The sequence below is a fragment of the Harpegnathos saltator genome, unplaced genomic scaffold (assembly GCF_003227715.2).
Source record: "Harpegnathos saltator strain DR-91 unplaced genomic scaffold, Hsal_v8.6 scaffold480, whole genome shotgun sequence".
NCBI lineage: Eukaryota > Metazoa > Arthropoda > Insecta > Hymenoptera > Formicidae > Harpegnathos > Harpegnathos saltator.
The window spans coordinates 671,137-693,172 of NW_020230294.1; the positions used below are offsets into that span (position 1 = coordinate 671,137).

Consider the following 22,036-nt stretch of genomic DNA (forward strand, 5'->3'; position numbering starts at 1 on the left):
CCTTTCGACCCCGTTGCGGCCTTACCTCGGCGGCTCGAATTAAACGATCTCCGGGAGAGGCTCGTAACTTCTAAGTGACGCGTTGGTGGAGGGAGGGGGGAAAAGTACAGGGCAGGGTGGAAAGTAACACGATCGAGATCTCGCGAGAGGAGGGTGACCCGCCGCGCGATCCTTGGCGCTTGTTATTACCGAGCGATAACGTGTCGTGCGTGTGTATACGTGTGTACGTGTATTTAATTACGATTCCAGATGGAGTACATTCCTAGGGGGAAGATATAGGGGATGTATAAATTAATGGATATTAATTAAGAGAGTAATAACTATTTATATAGTTTCGCATCCGTTTAGATCGCATCCGTCGCGGTACGTTAGTAATCTCCTTCGTTATCACGGAGCTAAAGACCAGAACAGAAATTAATATGTCGCGTGAATCGAACGATCCACAGGGAAGACACGATTGAGACGTCCCTCGTGGAATTCGGTCGTTTCTAGATAACGACGAGGGTCCCAACTTTGTTTCTGCACTTTCGCGCGACCCACGACCGAAACGCGCCCTCTCCCATCCCTCTACCGGGTAATCGTGAGATTCGTGACGGGAGTATCGACGTTCTCGTAGGGGATCATCCGACGAGATTGCTCGAATACCTTGACCTTGACTGACGTGCAGAATTTATCAGGTTATAAAAAAGGACTTTTATACGTAAGGTATGTGTGAATAAATTTGTCTGCACATTTGCAACTTTATGTAACAAATTACATGTATAAATATTATATATATTTATTGAACACATTTTTCATAGCTCGAATTCGAAGAAACACGAAACTACTTTGTATCTTTTTCATGAAAAGATTTTCCAATTTTAATCGTTGTTATAAAATTCGTATACTTTTATTTAGAACTCTTTTCTCACACACATACATACGCGTACGCGCGCATGTACGTGTGTGTGTGTGTGTGTGTACTGATAATGAATGATAAATTATTTATCTAAATTATAAAAAATGCCTATACTTTCTCTTCCTCCTCTCATTCTCTCTGCGAAAACATTCTCTTTATAACTTACATCTTTATTATGCTGAAATTCTGTGATTGTTTTACGCGAATAAAACTTTCGTCGATGTTCCGTTATGACCGGCCAGATGAACTAAATTCTAGACCGAGTAGAATATGAATCGACGGTATTTTGAACGACCTACCCGAAATTTGAATCTGAATAGCTAGCCATTCGAGTGCACTACGTGATGTTTCTCGGAGAAGCACAAAACCCCGCAACACGTTTTATCAGCGACGTAAATAATTGCGGACATTAAACCTTCATCCACGTCATTTTTCAGTGGAATTTTTTTACACGAGATAGCCTTTGTTAGTTTTTAATTCCTCGAAAAAAAATGGTAGCGGCAGAAAAAAAATAAATATTCGACAGTGAGGAACAAGAGAGCGAGTTAATAATCGTTTTCGACAGGAAACGCAAACGACGCTATTGTCAAAAACAAAATGGGATTGGCCAATAACGGCTGGAACGAGAAACAATTTTCATGTAAAAAATAATAGTCAATTTCGACATCTCGCGGTTTCGACTTGTCGATCTCTGATTTATATAGTGAAACTCGCTTTCAACCGGTTTTCAATGCGAAACAGTTTGCAATCTAAATGTAACCTTAATTGTCGCAAGAAAAATGACGAAATCTTCGATCATAGAATACAAATTTTTCTCCCAGGGAGTGCTTCACGGTAAGTGTCTCTCGTCAATTTTAATTGATTAACAGCACAATTAAACTTAGATTTGTACTCATCACCCATTATTCAACTGTTTAAGTTGGTATTTTTTGTTGTATTGAATAAGTATAGATACATACATAGGTTATAGAGAGACTGTGAATATGTATAGGTAATATGTATAGGTTATATATATGGTAGATGGTTCTCTCGCATACGTACACAGATTCGTGAAATTATGATTACTTATCGTATGCTAACCAGCCACAAGAGAGAGAGAGAGAGAGAGAGTACCAATCTAAATTTCAGTATTTCCTTATTTTCGTCAAGGTCGTCAAATACCTTTCAAAATCCGAAATCTGCATATGATTTAACACACCTGAAAACATAGGACGTGTTGTCGGTCGCATGTCGGCGGCGTCCTTCGCCCACCGTTTTCAGCATCTCCGTCTACTCCGATCTACTCCGTCTTCGATCTACTCCGTTATGGCACTGACATTAATACTGACACTGACACTCGCGAAGATGCGATTCAATCGGAGAAACGCATGTTAACGAACGGTTAATGCCGACGAGAGAACCCGATCGAGCACTTCACGACGCCATATTCTGCGAATGTTCGGTAAGACCGCGCGTCACTAACAAAAGCTCTGTTTATAAGGAGGCGCGTCGTTCGGCTATCTGCGATGCCAGCGACGTCAGCGACGCCTACCGCTCGATTGACGAAAAGATACGCGTCGCGCTAATCGCACGGAAGTATACTATCTTTACATAAAAAGTCTCCCGTGGGACGCTTACGGTCGTTGTCCGCCATTAAACGAGATCGAGAAACTCAGGACGATCAATAGTAATACGGAGACGTTTCTTTTGAGTCGGTCAAACTCACCTTCGCGTGTCGCGTAAATAAACAGTCTTCGGGCGTCGAAAGTGTCGATTACGTTTCGAGCCGGCTTCAAGTAGTAAACACCGCGGAATAAATACATCAGTACGGAGGTACCTTTCATGCGTGCGTGTGAATGTGCGAGTACAAAGTTCCGGATCTTGAGATGTTGAATCGAACTTTCGTCGGCATTATGCTGTCTAATATGCACTTCAGTCGAATTTACGCGAGTTTAGTGTTAGTGTCAGTGTTAGGTGCTGTGTCGGTGCTAAAACGGAATAATTAAGATGCTACATCAGTCAGGATATAGAAAGCAAATGAGAGGACAGGTCGCCGGGTTGCGGGGGGCCGCCAACACATTATACATGTATTTCCAGGTATTATATTATTTATTAAACAGAAGGGTTTTTTATACGATTGTGATCTTTCGACAAGCTCAAGCATCTCCTACCAAATGTGTGTACACGTCTATTAAACCGATATAGCTACTTTATGCATGATTGAATGCGGCTTGCATAAAATTTTAGCATTGTTCTATTTTTGCAAAATTGTTGTAACATTCCCAATATCGTTGTTCTAACCGTTTCGTTAAAAACAGTATTCGTGCTAACTAAAAAGTAAAATTAATATAATTATATGCAAAGAATGCCTTTAGAAAATTATATTGAGAAAGAATATTCATTATTCTTGATATTTCTATCTCTATTAATTAAAAACTTTTCAATCCTATTTTATTAACTCATTTCGAACAGCCAGAAGGAAAATCATACGTAATTTAAATGCTCGAAATTATCAGCTTTCCAATATGATCCCTCTGAACTGTACAATTCCTAGAAGTGAAGCCGTCGACGCGAGTTCATCGATTCCCAGAACTAAAGATGTGGGAGAACATCGAGCTCTGTGTCGGTAAATCACATCGAGACTGTAGACGTGGCCAGTGTCGCGTTTAGCTGATTACTCTTGTTTTACGAAATTCGCAACTCGTATTTCGGCTACGAGAAAAACTGTGTGTTAATGTAGTATTTAAAAAAATCTTATATCGCTATTAGATTAAACTGAGAATTTTCGTCTCATTCAATTTTCATCTTTTTTATGGTGCGGTGATGAGACAAGAAAATTAGAAAAAATAGATTAAGAGTCGCAGAAAAGGCGCAGAATTTCTGCAAGTTGCATTCAATTGCGCCAAAGTGCCTATGCCTGCCTAACAGACATTGTGTTCGTCCGATCGCGAGCCGTCTCTGAGAATCTCCGATTTAGACAATCCCGCAACGCTATCGAGTACTCTCCGCATAGAAAGACAAATCGCCCGTCGAGACGATCGTACGGGGTAGAAGAAGACGAGCAAGACGAGGGGAATCTTGCCGACCGGCGGTTTCCGTCGAACGCGTTTCAACGCTGGACGCCGGAAGTGCTTCTTCTTCCCGACGGCGGTGACGGGGCCGAAGAAAAGCGCACTGGAAATAGAGGAAAGAAGTCGCTCTCAGACCGCACGCATCTCCCGCCGGCCGTGAAGACGTTACGAGGAGAGTTGCCGAGGTGGATCGCTCCCCGGGGAGAATCCCGCTGAGTGAGGACGTTATTTCTAGATCGCGAAAACTTTTAATAGCTTTCTGGTAGCTTATTGGCCGAGCTTGTAAATAATTTCATATCTCATATCGCGCCGGGCATCCCTCCCGGGCCCCTCCCTTTGACCGCCGGCATTGACCTTTCGCCTGGGAGTTTCCCCAGTGCTTCGAGGTTAACATTTGTGTAGAATGACACGTGAAACGCGCTGATCAATATTCCCCTCCCCCCCCCCCATTGATATTATCTCCGTTTGATAAATGACATTTGTTCGAACTTGCGATAACGTAACCCCGGTGCGACATAAGCGAAATGAAATGCGAGAAGATTTGATATTATTTATTTAATACTAAAATATTATCTCCCAATCATATGTGAGATTTACCGATTTTTTAACGAGACCGCATAACTGTTAAATACGACGCTTGACATTTGTCGCTGATTTTGTTACGATCGTGAATCACCACGAGATGTCTCGATTGAGGACCTTCGCCGAAAGGAGATCGGCTGAAAATTTGACACGATCACTTGAAATTTGACTCGCACCTTGTGAAATATCCTCTGTTACGCGCGTCTGGCTGCTCGCTCGTTCCTGACGAGTATTTCGCGACTCGTAGCCCGACCGTTTGAGCACGGTTCATCGGCGTAGGCGCGAAACGAATAATAATAAAGTCAGAGCCGTTGCGGTGAGCACAACGTCGTGAAAAGGCGCGCGTAAATTCGTCGCGTTTAACGCTCCGTAAATCTGCGGGCATCGGGCATCTCTATGCGCGCTATAATTTCCGCGCGCACGGCTGAAAATCCTCGCCGTAAATAATGCGCGCGTGAACGCATAAAAGCGCACGAGTGCGCATATCGCGCGACATCGGCGCCGCGCCACGCCGCGTACACGTTTTAATTCCAACGCTCGGGGCCGCCAAAAAATTCCCCCGTTATGCACGCGGACGTTTATTGATATTTACGTCCGTTTTCGGGCGAGACGTTCCTCCGGCCTGACATTCTGCCACCGCGTGCGGTACTCCCGCACGCGCCGTGATCTTCCGCTCTCTCGTCTCCGAGAGAACGCCAAAAATAAGTCGCTCCCCGAATAGCCCTGAAGTCAAGGTGATACTTTTTGCGACAGTTCGTTCGTTTTTTTTTCTTTTCCTTTTTTTCTCGGAAACGGGAGAGAGAAGGGTTTATAGAGTCACTTTGTATTTAACGGTGGAACAGTCACCGACACATTTTCGCATCATTGAGGAAAGCACGACGGCGCTCGCGCTCGTAATTGACCTCAAATAAAGTAGAATTCATGGTCCGACTGGCATTGCGCGTTTATCGCTGATTTGTCCGAAATTATGCGCATTTCAATCGTGGGACCTAAAATACTTGAATATTCGACGAACGCATTACCGTGGTAGGTCGTTCCGGTCGTTGAGCAAAAAAATCCTAATTTTATTACCTCAATCGCAGTTTAGACGAGATAAGTTGCAACGGAGCGTTAAACTCGAGCGAAACCCACTGGTTCGTGCTCTCCGTTCTCGTGCCATTAGAGTTTCGCAATCTCTTACTGTCAGATCGATCTTCTATCCGCTCTTTAGTCGTTAGAATTTTCCTTCGCGACAATAGCGTGCATTCTCACGCCTCAGTATGTCTTGTTGTACTCGCAAGACCGTAATACGTAAACGTTGTCTCATCATCGCAGAGGAGAGAGGCGGAATATGAAATGCGTTGTGAAACGCAACGGGGCCGCTCTTATTTCAGCAAGCTGAGCGTAAAGTCTCGCGTGAGATCGCCGCGACGCGCAGCCTGTTAAGCTTACTATCGACTCGAGTCCTCCTTCCGCGCGCGATACTAACTCGTGAAGCATGCTCGTCACTCGACGACGACGCATATCCTATTTCCAGTCGCGTGAGCAAATATCGCGGAATCGGTGTGGTCCAGCAGATTGAAGCCGGGTAAAAGCCGGCCCAGCCCCGAGGCTGCGAGCGAGCCGCGAGGAAGGACGACGTTGGTGAGGAGCGGAGGAGGAAGATCCTGTCGCGCACCCTGTTCCTTCCTCGGAGGAGCGGCATGGCGGGCACGGAGGGAAGATTAACATAGAGATGAGGTCGCCTGGAGTCTTTTCCGCGAGAGTTATGTTCTCGTGATCCCCGACGGCCCTTCTTTACGATCTACCCGGTTATCGGTATACAATTGCGCACGCGCGAGTACACGTCTACACGTGGCTCGGCACCGATCTTAACTTTTTCAGACGAACGGATGCAAATCCGGATTATGGGCGGCTAAATATCGGGGAGGGTTTCTGGAGAATCCAGAGGGAGTCGCGATTGACCGACGTGAGTTGATACATTCTAATTACTCCCGGATGGACTTTGCGTTCTAACGAGGTTTTAATTCGAGGTTTAATCATCGAGGTACTCGACCAGCTCGTTTAACGTTAACGTCAAGGGTGAAGAAAAAAAAAATATAAAATACCCGGGTTGAGAGATAGGCTCGAGAGGATGTTTTTCTTTTTTTTTCTTTTTTTTTTAGAATTAAACCATCATTTTGAAGCATGCGGTCGACTGTTGCGAAACGCCGTCCGTGTGCACGTGGAAGACGTAACGTATATCGCGGGTATATATATATATATACCTCGAGACACACACAGCACGTAGAAATACCAAGTCCATATATAACGTTGCATAAACCGTTAGCTCATGAAGCACCCGTCATACTCCTTTCATCGCGAGCTCATTGCGCGGTTGCGTTTAGATAGAGCAAACTCGTAGGACTGAAGCAATCTTGCAATTCGGTGCGATCGCGGGACAATCGACAAAGCCACGCGCGAGCCAGATGCTCGGGTATTCACGGTGACAGGTATAAATATAAATCACGCGCGATGCCTGTACGATGATTAATGTCGACGGATACGAACAAAGAGTTTCACCGTAACGCGATACGTATGGTAATCAGTGTTTATGAGCGTTATAAATTATTATAGAATTTTATGATAAACACGCGCGCCCGAGCGAGCGAGACATTGTCGTTCGCATATATGTCACAACGACGTTGTGACATATTTCTCTCTCTCTCTCTCTCTCTCTCTCTCTCTCTCTCTCTCTCTCTCTCTCGCGCCCCTCTTAACCGGGATGCGACGAGAATGATATCTCTCTGTCATTAAATTTCTGCGTTTTTAAATCCCGACGCGAAAATGTAGCGTGTGACGCGGAGAACGTCGCGCAACGATGTTTAACGAGACGCACCCCTCGCCGAATACGTGAGGAATAATTTATTAATTGTTTAAATAATTAATTATTAATTACCGCGAAGCGCGCATGTGTCACGCTCGACGCGGAAAATTCTGCGAAATAACTCGAAAGAGATACAGAGGCGCAATGATAATACTAATAATTTGTAATTCAGAGCTCGATATTATCAAACCGTAAATTAACTTCCGCTATCAAATTTACGATTTTATAATGTGGACATACGAATAATAACTTGCAGCTTGCGCGACGTGATTACGCGACGAGAGTACGCTTCTCGCTTAATTTTCATCGCATTTCTACATGATTGTGCAATACCCGTTTAATTACCGAGTTATCTACCGGTTTCGGGAGCGTAGAAACATCATCAGGAAACGAGAAAAAGAAGAAGAAGAAGAAGAAGAAGAACTATTCGTCCAAGAAAGATTTCCCGCGCGTTTCGCGTGTCCCGAACAAATTACAAAGCTTCAGCTCGGCCGTAAACGTTACATCTCATCTAACTCTCGCCATATATGTTAGTTCTTGACGAAGCAGCGTAGTTTCGCGTTTATTCGGTAACCCCTTATCAAGCGTGGACCTCGCGGGAGGGAGGCGGTGGTGCGCAACGTCATAGCGCACTCATCGGTCCTTTGTGAAACGTCCCTCCAATTCCACCCCCGCTTCATCCCTCAGCGCGCTCACCCCGAAGTTAGCGGAATGGTACACGCGTGATTGTATCACTGCTGATTGCATTACCGTTCTGCCGGCTGTTTGCAAACTGCAGTAATAACCTGCAGCGTGGTGCATTAGCTATACACGCTCACCGATGTACTAGTCCTCCCTCCCTCCCTCCCTCCCTCTCACCCTCTTTCTCTTTCTCTCTTTCTCTCTTTCTCACTACCTAACTCCCCCCTCAGCTCTTCTCGTTCCTGTATTAGTAAAGCTCGTATCACTTAACCAGGAGATACGAGCCGAGTGAGCGAAGCTAATTCTGAAATAACGCGACAACTAGCCGCTTGGTTCGTTTCGCGTTACCATATACCGGAAACGGCAGCGCAACACGCCGCGCGCCAGTCCGGAAAATAAGGTCGCATCCCGCGTCCACGTAGCCGGCGAAACGCGCTTTTTAATTAGACATATGTCGCGGTACTTTGTCTCTCGACCGAATCATACGAAGGTATCCAGGATCGTGGAATTTCACGCTCGCGTGTAATTCGCATTTTCGTCATTGAACATTCGCACGCTCGTAGTTCCCCGAGCGTTATCTCGGCTACTGTTTCTAAAACGATCGGACGGATGTAAGCGCCAATTCACGCGTTCGCGCACACGACGAGGACAAGACTTCTCTCTCTCTCTCTCTCTCTCTCTCTCTCTCTCTCTCTCTCTCTCTCTCTCTCTCTCTCTCTCTCTCTCTCTCTCTCTCGTCTCTTGCACTCTTCAAAGCTTTGTAATGGAAATAAGCTTCGTGAAGGAAATATCGTAAATCCTATTTCTCTCGGGAATACTCTTGCCGATAACGACATCGATCGACGCTGATTTCCGTTTAAAGACTCGGCAAGTCGCGCGAATTTCCCGTCTCCGTCTCCGAAAACGGTATCCCTCGCGAAAATCAGGAAAGAACTGTGTCTCTTTCGATGCATAATTATTCACACGTCGTTCCGGATTAAAGAATTCTCACCGTCCTGTCGCCTTCTCCTTCGCTCCTCTCTACCGTATATTCACTAATGACTAAATTTGTCCAATTACCGCGGCGGCGCGGCGGACTCGCTCGGACTCGTTATTTCAACGGAAGGCGGCCTATACGGTATTAACGCCGTTCTTCACTTCGCTTCTCGCGGACTCCCTCCTCCTCTCTCTCTCTCTCTCTCGCCCCCCTCTCCCTTTACGGTGCCCGGTGCTCGAATCGACCGTTGCCGCACTCGGATTCCGCGCGTCCTCCGATAAAAGTTTGTTTCGTGTGTCTTCGGGCGAGTCGTCGGGCGGGTTAACGTCCAATTAAAGGAGTTCCTCGTTAGCACGGCTAGCAGGCGACGACGCCGGCAGTTCTGCTCTCCCGAGGCGCCTGCTGGCGTCTGTTGACACTCGCGACTCTCGTATCCCAGAGCTGCTGGTAGTCGAAATTCTCTCCGACCAGGAGAACCCTTACTTTCCCGCATTGCGTCGTTCGCGCGGGAATTGGCGCCTTCGTCGGGCGAATCGAAGAGAGTCGAGCGGCGCACGATATGTATCGCGGTTCTTGGATGCAAGCGACAAACAAACACCGAGGACCTAAGAACGTAAACGGGCTTTCGAGACCCGCTGCGCAACTTGCTCGCCAAGTCGTCACCCGATAGTCGAGCCCAGTCAGTCTGATACATCAGACGTTACTTAACGTCGGAAAATTAGTTCGCGAGAGAAGACGCGATTGTAAATCAGAGCGGCGCAGTGCGAAGTAATCTTTGAATAAAATCGCGAGCGTCGCGATTCGAGCACGATACGTTGCGCAACGTCGACTGGGGGATTCGTCTAATTTATTTATAGATCAAATTATAAGTGAATTACATCGCGGAGCCCGTTATTCGCAATCCTGAGAATCCGCGAGATTAAAAGTTCGAGGAGCCCTTTACTCCCGCGATAAAAACATGATTAACCCCAGATACAGTTCGCGGAAGTCGGGGCGCGGCTGAATTATTGCCGTGGGAGGAAAGTCGGGGTTATTTCCCCCGACGCTCGCCTCTCTCGAAAATTCGCAGTCAACGGCGGCGACGTCGGCGGACGTTCGCCGAGATCGGACGTCGCGCACGGCGCGCGCAATAATGCAATTACAATCACTGATGCGCCGGCCGAACTTTCCGCGAACTTCGGGCACGAGCAACGACCGTGCTTTAAGTCGAATTCGCGCGATTTCATTTCTCGGAGAATTTTCTGAAATCACATCCGCGCTCTTTCCTTCAGTCTCATTATAAAAGAATTATCGATTTAACGAACACATGCCGTGGAAAATATCAAATATGACGAGCTCGATGATTCCTCCGAGCGAACTTAAAGACCATTCATTCCGACAGCATGTGATTTAATCCGAAGCAGAGAAATCCAAGAAATTAATGACGACCCTCTTTCGAGGGGAAGAGGGCGGAGCTAGTTTCTTTGGGGGGGGGGGCGAGGGAGGACAAACTAGAGAGACAACCTCGAGACAACTTCAGCAATCTCTCGTCTACGCTTGTTTCCTCTGATGGGCTCTCGCGACGGCCTCCTCCTCCTCCTCCTGCCCTTCCGTTGCGGAATTTTTGGAAGCGATTACGGGGCCAAAATTTCGCCGAGGCAAAACTGGATTAACGCGAGACTCCCCCGCAACGTTTTCAGCGGCGTTCGAGGTTAGTTCCGGGGCTAATCTGATTACTTAACGTCGGAACTTAACAAGAGCGCCGACGAAGTTTCCTCGATATCCTCCCTCTCCCTCCCCTCCGCCCTTCTCTTTCCTCCCCACCATCCTTCTCTTTCCTCTCCTCCACCTGCCACCCGTCAACCCTCCTCGCGGGATTAAAATGACTTAATTTAAACTTCGTAACGCCGACACGGACGCCGCGCAAAACGACAATCCAGCGATTTTATCCTTCGCAAAGCCACCCACGCCGCCCGCATTTAACGCAAGCTAATTCGTTGCCCTCTGTGAAACGGAGGCATAAGAGGACCCAACACTCTGAATCCTTTCGTCCCCGCCTCAAGAAGCGATTACGGCTTTCCCCTCTTATAAAATACTCTCTTTGCCGCTCTTGGTCCCTTTTCCGAAAATTACGAAAATTCGCACGCTCGAAACGTCTGGCAAATGTCCTTCCCTCCACAAAGGAGAGCTTACGACGTTCGAAAAAATATACGTTGCATTCATTCACATCAGGTTCAGAAGCAACATTCTGCCTCAATCATTCTCATCTTCTCGATCGCTTTATCTGTACACACAATCACTCCATTGTAGATCTTGTAAATTGCAATTAAGATCCGTTACAGCAGCCAAACAAAACTTTGATGCGCGAAATCCTTCTCAAAGATCACCGTCCAGTCGTCGTCATTTTCGAAAATATTTTTAAAACGGGCAAAGCGGGAAAGGTCCGCCCCGCATCCTGCTTTACTACTACCGGAGGGAAGAAACGAGAGAAGTGGCTTAAAATGTATAATGGCCCGGCTGTGTCGCGCGATGATCATAATTCCCCGTCCTTTCTCTCGGAAGTCTGTACAAGGCTTGGGAAAAATACGTCGTCTGCCAAGCACGGCAAGCTCGCGTCGGAAGAAATGATAAATATCGCTGCACAGCGTACGTGACCGGGTCAGTCGGGGATTTTTCGGGACGGCGAAAGGGTGTCGCGCCCGGACGAGGCTTTATCGTGACAAATGGCCACGGGCCACGAAAATTTGCCTAATTAAAACGTAGCGCGGTCAACGCGGGCGCACTCGGTGGCACACGGAAAAGGGACTAATCCCCCTCGCGTTGCTCCACGACGGAATTTAACCCTTATCCATAGCGCTGCCGGGCTTAGCTCTGCTTTTATTTCGCAACAGGGAGGCGTAGCGCGAGAGGGAAACGACTAGATTGAATTTTGCTCGTTTGTTCATTGACCTCGGATTGCCCGAAACGTCGGATTGCTCTCTCCACTCTCCTTCCGCCCTCCCTTGTTCCCCTTATTCTCTTTCTCTCCGTTACACTTTGAATTTCGTAACGAGCGCTTCGCAGGAAGTATCGGCCGATTTCTCGCGATTGGTGGCCGCTACTCCGACGGCCACCAATTGTTTCTCGCATCGATTTCGCGCTCAACTCGCTCAAGTCGCGGGTAGTTGCGTTCCATCACGAGTAGACATCTCGCTTTTAATAAGGTCGATCATACGGCAATAGCCGCATCCTCGTCGTTTCTGTCTCGCCGGGTCGTTTCTTCTAACTCGATAGCTTCTCGAGGACTTCGACGACCTCCAATCGGCAAGAACGCCGCTCGATAAATCCCTCGGCAATTCTGGCGCGCCGAAAAGGGTCGCGGCCAATCCCGTCCCCCCAACAGTCGATTCGCTCTCGCTCGACCACTCGGAAAAAGCATCCGACCACTTTGCGGTGTCCCCCCGCCCTTGGTTTACTCGTTTTCTTGCTCTTTCCTTTCTCCATTTCTACGTCTTACCGCCTGCAAGTTCGACGGTGGACGAGCTTGCACCGCGGACGGGCGCGAACTGGAGCTTCACGGCCCGCGCGACGACTATATCGATTTACTGCAGCCCGAGAGCCCCTCGCCTTTGTCGGAAGTAGTGTATTATTGAAATTACATAATGTCTTGATAGCCGCGCGAATGCACGTGAGTACGTTTTTAAGCGTGTCAAGCGAAACTTTACGCTCGCTTCGGCTACGATCGACAGTCTGGCTGTTATACGAAGTAAGTCTCACATTGTATCTCTGAGGGAAGGTTTCGCCTTATTTCACGCCAAATTACATTGAGCCGACACACACACACACACGTGCGCGCGCGCGCGCGTACGCGCGCCAATTAGTAGAAAAGAGGACAATTTTCGCTGAAAATTCTGCCTCTACTTCTGATTCATCGTGATATCGCGCGTATTATCTTCCGCTTCATCTTCGCTTTGAAGTACAACCGTACTGTGGCAACTTCGCGAACATGCGTCTCCATTTCGCGTTCGTTGTTAACCATCGGATTTATCTTAATTAACGCGGAAGTAAGTGAAAAACTAGTTTTGAAACAAGTCACGAGAAGGAATATATGATATAGCACCGCTAGTCACTTTTCCCGCTTCGTTTTAATTTTAAGTGAATTAGTCTCATCATCCTCTCTCACTTGTGTATTATTCGCACGTATGTACCCTGATGACTGAGACGACAACAGAAATTATCTTGCAGAAATTAAAAAAGAAAAATACAACCGTAAGACTATTCTGGAGTAACTTCACACAGCTACACTAAAATAATAAAAAAAAATATCCCTCGCGCGAATGTCAAACGCGCGATATCTGCTTTCGCCCGAGTAGAATATTTCCTCGCCATGTGCATTTTCTTCGCAAGTGCTAAATGAGAAATTACATCGCAAAGACAACGAAAAGACTCGCAAGGAAGATTCGTCGTTCGGGTCGCAACACGACGACAAGCCGCCGTTTCATCGGCATACGCGGCGTTCCTCTCATCCGCGACTTGATCGCGCGACGCGTTCGTACGTGCATCACGCAAGCGACACTGCCGAGAGGGATGGATATCCCGGGAATTCTCTCTTCCCCTCCCTCTGGAAAGAACGCCCAGTCCCTGCGGAGGATTGGGCGGGAGTGGGAATTAAATAAAAATCACGCCAACTGTAGATTTGGTCCGCGCAGCCGGAAACAAAATGAGCGCCGCGCTCGCTCGACTGGTCCTCTGTTCCTCGCTCTGCATGCGAATGAAGGAACGCGATGCAGCGGCAAGGAGAGAGAGAGAGAGAGAGAGAGAGAGAGAGAGAGAGAGAGAGAGAGAGAGAGAGGGTGAGAAAGAAGGACAGAATGCACGGCCGATGACGCGGGGGAGAAACGAGCAACCACCGCAGCGATAGGTAGGGAGGGTGCCAGTTTCTCGTCGGCCACATCGCCGAAGCCAAGTCGAGCCAAGAAACGGAACGGAAGGAAGACTGCATTTATTAAACTGAGCGCAAACGCGCCTCCTCTTCTTCGCCCCCTCGCTCGCCTTCTTTTCGTTCCCTTTTGCACCCCGCGAGAGAGCTACGAACTCGCTCCGCAACCACCCCCCTCCCCTCCCCCCGCCTCTTGCGCGTTCGTAATTCCTGGCCGCTGCTACTTCCGTGGAATGAGGTCGGGTATGTGTAAAATAGTGCTCGATACGCTCTTCATCAGCGAGTCGCTTCTTCCCGCTCGCTTTATTTCCTCTATTCCCGTTTTCTTTCGCGCTTTATCCTTCCCTCCTCCTTATCCCATCTCTGTCTCTCGCACGTCGTCGCTCTTCTTGGTCTCCCTCGCTGGTGTTCTTTTGACTTATTCTTCTCTTTCTACTCATTCTCTCTCTCTCTCTCTCTCTCTCTCTCTCTCTCTCTCTCTCTCTCTATCTCTATCTCTATCTCTCTATCTATCTATCTCTATCTCTCTATCTCACTTCGCACCGTCCCTCCGTCTCTTTGCCCCGTTCAATCCCTCCACTCTCTTTCACTCTCACTCTCTTTTCACGATTCTCATTTTTCCTTTCTTTCGCGTTATTCGCCGTCTATTTCTCGCTTGATCCGTGTCTCTCTTGCTCTCTCTCTCTCTCTCTCTCCTTTGTTCAGGCGCTCCTCTCGGATAACGCTCTCCGCAGTTTTGTGGAAACATGCATACGCTGTCGTCACACTGTCGCGTCGCACGACACATATGCGAGATTCCATTGGCTCGAATTTAGACTGTCCACGCTCGCGAGAATCATCGTCAACCGGAGGATGCCGGAAGTATCGATCGTGATCGGCGATCACGGATGACGAATATGCGTCGGAGAGGATATCGCTTTGCGATCCGCGCTCTCCTCGCTACGATGCGGACCTGCGATGCGCTTCGCGGGAAGCGGGGAGCGCGGGGGCGCGGGGGCGCGAGACAATTAATCAAGCGGCATAATCGCGCGCGCATCTATTCGCGACTCGACCGAGTCTCGTGACTGATTCATTATGAGACCTTAATTAAGTCCCCGGACGTTAGCATACCGACCACACCGCAATCTTCCCTTTCCTCTCATCCTGCTCTCACCTCCGGTTATCTCGTCTCTTCGCTCTTCGATATTCATCGTTACTTCGAACTTTGTGAGATTTCATCATTGGACTAGCGACAGATGGCGATTGCAGCGTCGACGTGCTAACGCATGCACGCACGCACGCACGCAGCGTGTGTCTCGCGAGTAGGTCCTCCCGCATCGATCGATACTTTTCCGAGGAACAACGCGTCCTCGTTTTTCCTCCCCCGCACTTTGGCGATTCCGGCTAACGTTCGTCGCCAATAAGATTAATCGTGGATTCTCTTGCCTTTTCAGCACGCTGAGGTGGAGGATGGAGGAGCTGGAGACGCTGGAGAGCACGGAGTGCCCGGAGTGCCCCGGGCCGCCCCCTGAGTTCCGGTTGCCGCCGCCCCCCCGGCCGCCCTTCCTCACCGAGGGCACCTTCTGCTCGGAATCACCCCTCGCCGAGCTCGAAGACTGCGTTGCCATCCCGGTGAGTCTCTCTCTCTCTCTCTCTCTCTCTCCGTTTCTTTTTTCGTCTTACTTTGTCCGTTCTCGTATTCGAGTCTTATCGTTCCACGCAACGCGATTTGCAATTTGCATGGCGCAGCGCTGATAACGGGGCTGATCACTCGTCTCTCTCAAAGTTTCTGGTTTAATCTTGGATCGGAGACCGTCCTTGGTCGTGCTCGAAGGAGTTATTGGCGAGGTAAAATATGTGCCTACGAGATAGAACTCGATATCAAGCGACGGGGATTCGAACGGGAAATGAAGAAGAATCTCTGCTGTAGGTCTACCGGTCTCGAGATGTCGAGAGACGCTCGATCCGGTCTCATCGAATTAATGTGAAGTAGGTATATGATTTGATTTTTGTGCATTACGAACCTAGCGGGACATGCGATTGTTACTCGCGTCGTCTGCGATCGTCTCTCGCGGACGATTCTCTTCTCGACGGGCGAGTGATATTTTGTTCCTCGCCGGATGACGCGTTCGACGGCTCGATAGATCGGCGCGCAGCCGGCGACTCGTGCTAATCTGCAAATCGCCTTTACCCAGCCCTCGTCGAGCAACGTGTTCGTTAATTCCCCGATGTGACTCGCTACTTCACGTCCATAACTAACTCCGTAATTCGGCCTTCTTTCGACGGCTTACATCGATCTTCGACGGTCGATACCTACTCGAGGCGCGACGCGACGCGACGCAAAGTTATCGCTTTTGCCGTTTTGCTCGCCCGCCCGCGCTCGTCGCCCGGAGAATATTTGCGCGCCGCATTCGCGTATTCATGAGCGGCCGGAATTCGAAGATCGATGGTCGAAAGTTACTGCGAATACCTGCGGCTCCAACTGGAAACTTCGCACGAGTGTCGCGATTATTAAAATGCTGGCGAAAAAATGGCGGAAAGTTCGTCGGAGGGAGTCGGCCGCGTGAGTGCTCAATCGCATGAAAAATTATTGCGCAATGCGAATCGTCGGGAATATCGAGCTCTTATGTCCACGGCATGTTTCACGGTACACAAATTCGCAAATTGTAATCATTTGCCGTGTAGTTTTGCAAGAGTCGTCAGCGCTACAATTATTTTAGTCGATTACCGTTGAAACTCGTCGCTTGTGAAAATCGGAACGCCGTTGTGTTACATCACAATTATTATATTTACAACAGCAGGTAATACTAGAGAGAATAAATTCTTCGCGAAATTCGACGCGCTACAATGATCAATGCTCGTTGTCGATCTCCAATCAACGCTCACATCGCCATGTTGAGCGTTGTTTAACGTCTGAAACACTTGAGAGGCATCGTTGCAATCTTAAGAGGTACTAAATTATTCTAATTATCTGACCCGCGCGCATTTTTCTTCCCCTACGAGAGAGTCAACGTGCACGATCGCGTTCGGCCAGGTTGGAGGCGGAAATCCTGCACGTTTCGTAAGAATTCGCTGCCGAGCTGCCGGCCGCTTAATTGCAATTACAATCGTAGGAGCCGGTCAAAGCTATATTCTCCCCCTCCCCCTCTCCCAAAGGAGATAAATTGGATATCCTGCTGTTATCTCTTTGATCCTCCAAGTGCGCGCAAGAACTGGCCTGAATAATAGAGTATCAAGGAGAACGGGAGAGAGAAAAGGGTAGAGGAGGGGAACAAAAAGGCGCGCTACGAATGGTAAGAGGTCGGCGGGAAGGGGGAGGGTGGGCAGAGATTGAACTTATAATGTAAAATACATAAACGAAGCAGTCGCGCGAGCAATTAGAGCAATCAGTATTCGCCAGGATTTTTCCGTCTTGTCTCGCTCCTCCATCCTTCCTATTCAATGTTTCGTCGCGCTTGTCAGCGCGTTTTGTGTAACATGTAACAAGCTGCGCTTCCTGTTCGACAATTTTTTCGAATTGTCACGCCGCAGAGGCCGTGATTGTCCCATTGTGTATGATTTTGTCGCGCATACTGATGAATTTCCGACGTGGCTTCATTTTTTATAATTCCCAACAATTCGTTAATCGCATTCGCGTATGCAATATTAACGTTCATCAATCACGACAATTCTAATAATAGCGTGCGTAGCTCATTCTCTTCTCCTCTCTCTCTCTCTCTCTCTCTCTCTCTCTTTCTCTCTCTCTCTCTCTCTCTCTCTCTCACTCTCACTCTCTCTCTCTCTCTCTCGATGCACGCGCATCGCGAACCGCGACGAGTTCCGCTTTTTCGAATGGGTAAACGAAGCGTGCAAATAGACGCGCGCGGAGCGTGCTTAATTCTCAATTATGACGTGCAAATGATACAAACACACCGCCATGTGGTGGCAAATCTTTTCGCGCGAAATCGTTAAATTGCGCGTGGGTGGAACAGCGCGCCGGCGCGGCGGGTGAAGGCAGTTTTTTTTTTAACATCCGCATATCGCGTGTACACGAACGCGTGTAAAGCGTATGCGGGGTCGTAGGCCAGGCTCCGCGGTCTTCTAATATCTGTCTTCAGCGTCTTCTACGGATACGCAATGCGCCGTACGTAGCTTCCTTTGTCCGTTTGCGAGATGATCTATACGTTTGCGCGAGCGGACGTGAATGGGGGGGGGGGGCATCGCAACTGGGAGAAGAATTCCAATTAAAGCGCGACGTGCGACCTCTCTCCTCTCGCCGGCCGGCCGGAACTCTCCGGCGACTTCTTTTCACGCGGGACAACTTGACCGTAAGTCACCGCGAGTCTTAATCGTTATCCGCTGACGTAAACCGCGCGAATAACCGCATTCTGTCGCATAGCGAATTTCACCGACCGAGATCCGCTCGGTGAGCGGAGCGTTACGCGGCGTTGCGTCTTCACCGGTGTTTGGCGACGATGATGAACGATGATAGCGATGCATTCAGGACGTACACACAGGACTACGATTTTTGCAAATTAAATTTTGGCAAGGCGTACCTTTCGGCGAGAAGTATCAGTGGAAACATTTCTGAAGAATTAACACGCATAGAAATATTATTTCTGTTTATTTAATTTGGAATTCTTTTGTTAATACGTACAACGATCCCGGCGGCAAAAACGCGCGTACATGGCGGATTTTTGCAGCGGCGGCATAACTTGCGACGTTGCGCCATAAGTTATCAAATTCGCTCGGAAGCCAAATTAATCATTCCTTTTGCGTGTGATACGCGTTTTATGTGTTTTGCGCGATTATGCCGATCGCCTATAGACACCGCGGCGGGCAATTTCGTAGTGCGTCTATAGTTGTCCATATCGGCGAGAGGGTTACTCGCAGCGGCGATCTACGTCAGACTAAGAAACGCGCAGCGACTATCACTTCCATCGCCGTGTCTCTGCGAGGTGACTCGATAACCGCCGCGCGAAACGCGAATCACTTCGCTCAGATGGAGTCGTAAGGCTTCGCTTTCTCCGAGAGAGAGAGAGAGAGAGAGAGAGAGAGAGAGAGAGAGAGAGAGAGAGAGTTAAAGAGCAGCGCTCGCAAGACAAAACTCTCGTACACGGGCCAACGCTCGCGTTACATCTTATCGTCGGTTAAACGGAGCGAGATAAAAAGAAAAACGCCCGACGCAGCTGGCGTTAAAAGCAAACGGGTGGTAAGAATAATCGTGGCGACCGATGTAAATAGAGGGAAGCCGCCGGGATAAGCGACCGGGAGAGAGCGCCGTTTCGGTATTGTCTTTAGCGGGTGGCCGGGGCGACCCGTTAAAAAAAGCGTATTTACCCTGACAGGCGCCATCGCGCCATCGCGTCGGGCTGCCACTGTCTCTTCTTCTTTCTTCTTCTTCTTCTTCTTCTTCTTCTTCTTCTTCTTCTTCTTCTTCTTCTTCCTTTTCTCCCGCTTTCTTTTCCATCTCGTCTTTTTCGTCCTCTTCTTCGCCGCTTCGTGGTCTTCGCGCGTTCGCCTCGCGCGGCGATAAAAACGGCGCACAACTATTAATAGAGAACACGTGTCTCGAGCTAGCCTTGCACATCGCGCGAGCCATTATCGTCGCGCGATTTTACATCATTACTGGTAATTGGAGACATGTCTCCTGTCGCTCGTCCGCGCTCGTGTCTCGATAGAACGATATATTTCAGGAAGTTAACACCGATCTCGAGACCCGGCAATTTTCAGCTTGTCCCCCTGTGGTCCTTGAAGTAGCTGCATTCACCATTAAGACTATAGACTCTACTGAATGAAGGGTCTGTTCTTTATTAGCTGCATGTCACACACATTCTCTACAAAAACGAAATATATTCGAGCCTCTCCGGGAGGAAGAGCGAGAGAGAGAGAGAGAGAGAGAGAGAGAGAGGAAGAAGAAAGACAGAAAGAGAGCGAAGCGCGCGATGGAAAGAGACGAGGAATATCAAATAGAGCTTAACTGTACTCAACGTCGGCTTCGAACTCTTCGATTTGTTTATCGGAGGTGAAACATACGATATGATCGTTTTTGTCGCTTAATATCGCTTCAAGTATCGCTCGCCGCGAACGCGAGTATCGTCGAGCGCGTCACGTCGTTCATCATTCATGAGTGAGCTAGACGCGCGATCGCCGTGTCGAACGATTCATATCGCGCGTTGGTAGAAGCGACGCGACGGGTCGGGTCTCGAGGAATTGGCCGAATCGAAATTAATCGTCGAGGTACACACGGTCGAAAGTGCAGCGCCGCGACGCCGTAGTCGCGCGAGAGAGCTAATAAGGACGCGCGGGGAGGGGGGGGAGGTGTTTCGGTGGCCGCCGACGCCTGCAGCGTGTCGGCGAATTATTTTGACACGAAGCCGCCGGTGCCGACCCGTGGCCGTAATCGGAATTAATTGCTCGCGGGATAATAAGAGCCGCGCCGCCGTTTCGCGCGCGCGCGTGTTGCACAGCTCGTGAAACGCAACAGCACCGGCGCGGCGCGGCGCGGCGCGGCGCGGCGCGCTCGCGACGACCGATTGTTAATTATTTCCCATTTTCGCCGCCGAGTTGAAACACACCGCGGAACGCGGAACGACCGGGGCCGCCGCCGTCTAGCCGCGCACCACCCCCCCGTAGCGTGTGTTTAATCCGAACTAATTGCCCGACGTGGCGTTTCTCAATTTGTGGGGGCGTACCTTGAAAGGAGATCGCGCGCGGCTGCACGCCGTAGATCGAGCGCGCGTGACGCGAGAGAGACACATCCGCTTGGCCGGAGACGCTTTAGCGAATTGCGGCTGAATCGACGATATTTAACGACAAATATTAGACACGTCGATTCAGTGTTTTCGAAGGGCGTTCTCGAGGTCGCGCAGTCGCGCGCGCGCGCGCGCAGACTCGTAACTTTGCTCGAGTGGTGCTCGCCCCCATTAATAGCTCATTCAGACTGTCATGACATCTGTCTTTCTAACGATGATATAGAATTCTGTACTTTTCTCTTTCTTGAAGTTCTTTCAACATTACGAGTATGTCCCAATGAAGACAAAGCGGTACGGTATCTTTCAACTTATGAACGAGCCGATATATTGCTCCGGGTAAAGTCTCCTCATAAAACATTCATATACGCGATATGTAAAAAGTGTATCTACTTCACTCGCAGTACTTTGAAGATAAAACGTTTGATGTATCTATTTATCGTCGGGCATTCTAATCCCGATGTAATCATTCTCCGTAATCTTTTTCCCTCACTCTCCCTCTCCCGTCGCATCAGCTTAATTTAACACTTCGCTACGAGAGCTCTCCCGTTTATACGAGGTGAGGTATTACGCGGATTTAACGTTGTCGATGGGTTAACGCGAGAAAGGCCCGACGAGGCGACGTTTATTCCGTTGCACCTCGCCGGCGCCGATGCACATGCACGCAACGCCCGCGCGAAACGCAGGTGGCGAATGCACACGTACGATGATGACGACGACGACGACGACGACGACGAGGACGACGACGACGCGCGACACGCGCAAATCCCCGCCGGTTTCGAGGGAAAGCTTCCCGTGGTTTTTGCGCACTCTCGCGTCTGGCTTTACGGGGCGTTAAATGCATCGGGTAAGTCCTTAATTGAATTCTCACCCCCGAGCCATAGCCCCTCGCGCTTGCGCTTTCAGCGTTACAATAAGTGCCGGAAGTGCAGTAAACATTTTGTCCATCCGCGGTTTTTGCATGCTCTCTCTCTCTCTCTCCCTCTCTCTCTCTCTCTCTCTCTCTCTCTCTCTCGGCGGCCGAAATTAAAATAATGCGTAAAGACAGCCCCATAAATGAACAGCGTGGGACGATTCTTGTGTTTTATAATCGCGCTCCTTTTCCAAACAGAACGGGGAAAGATTATTGCTCGTTCCAAGTAGAGCCGTCGATTCTTCGAAAAAAGCGCATCTCTCATGTAACGGAGCGGCGTTCGTTGTTATTAGCACGCGCTTCCGCAACAAATGCTCTTTCAAGATTCGCAATGATATAATATTCCGTCGAAGAACGTGTACTTTCGGGAAAAGATATTCCAGGCGCGTTACTGCGCCCGCAGGAACATTGCGTTTACGTAATGCCCGTAAAAACGCATCGGGCACGTATGAGAAAACGTATGGACGACTATTTACGGGTAGCG

At 49.0% G+C, this 22,036-nt stretch overlaps 2 protein-coding genes across 3 annotated transcripts in view; one reads left to right on the forward strand and one right to left on the reverse strand.

Annotated features, from left to right (window-relative positions):
* LOC109504349 (uncharacterized) overlaps positions 1–2,682 on the reverse strand; it is a 121,167-nt gene extending 118,485 nt beyond the window's left edge. The window contains exon 1 of the transcript XR_002163001.2: positions 2,097–2,682. The gene's annotated coding sequence lies outside the window, so the exon portion shown is untranslated. The remainder of the gene's footprint in view (positions 1–2,096) is intronic.
* Positions 1–22,036, forward strand: part of pxb (putative Hedgehog signaling attenuator pxb) — a 454,145-nt gene that overhangs the window by 354,919 nt on the left and 77,190 nt on the right. For both annotated transcript variants that reach the window (XM_025302251.1, XM_019843914.2), the window contains exon 2: positions 15,363–15,540. In XM_025302251.1, coding sequence (XP_025158036.1) covers positions 15,379–15,540 — 162 coding nt within the window. In that variant the 5' untranslated portion in view covers positions 15,363–15,378. The remainder of the gene's footprint in view (positions 1–15,362; positions 15,541–22,036) is intronic.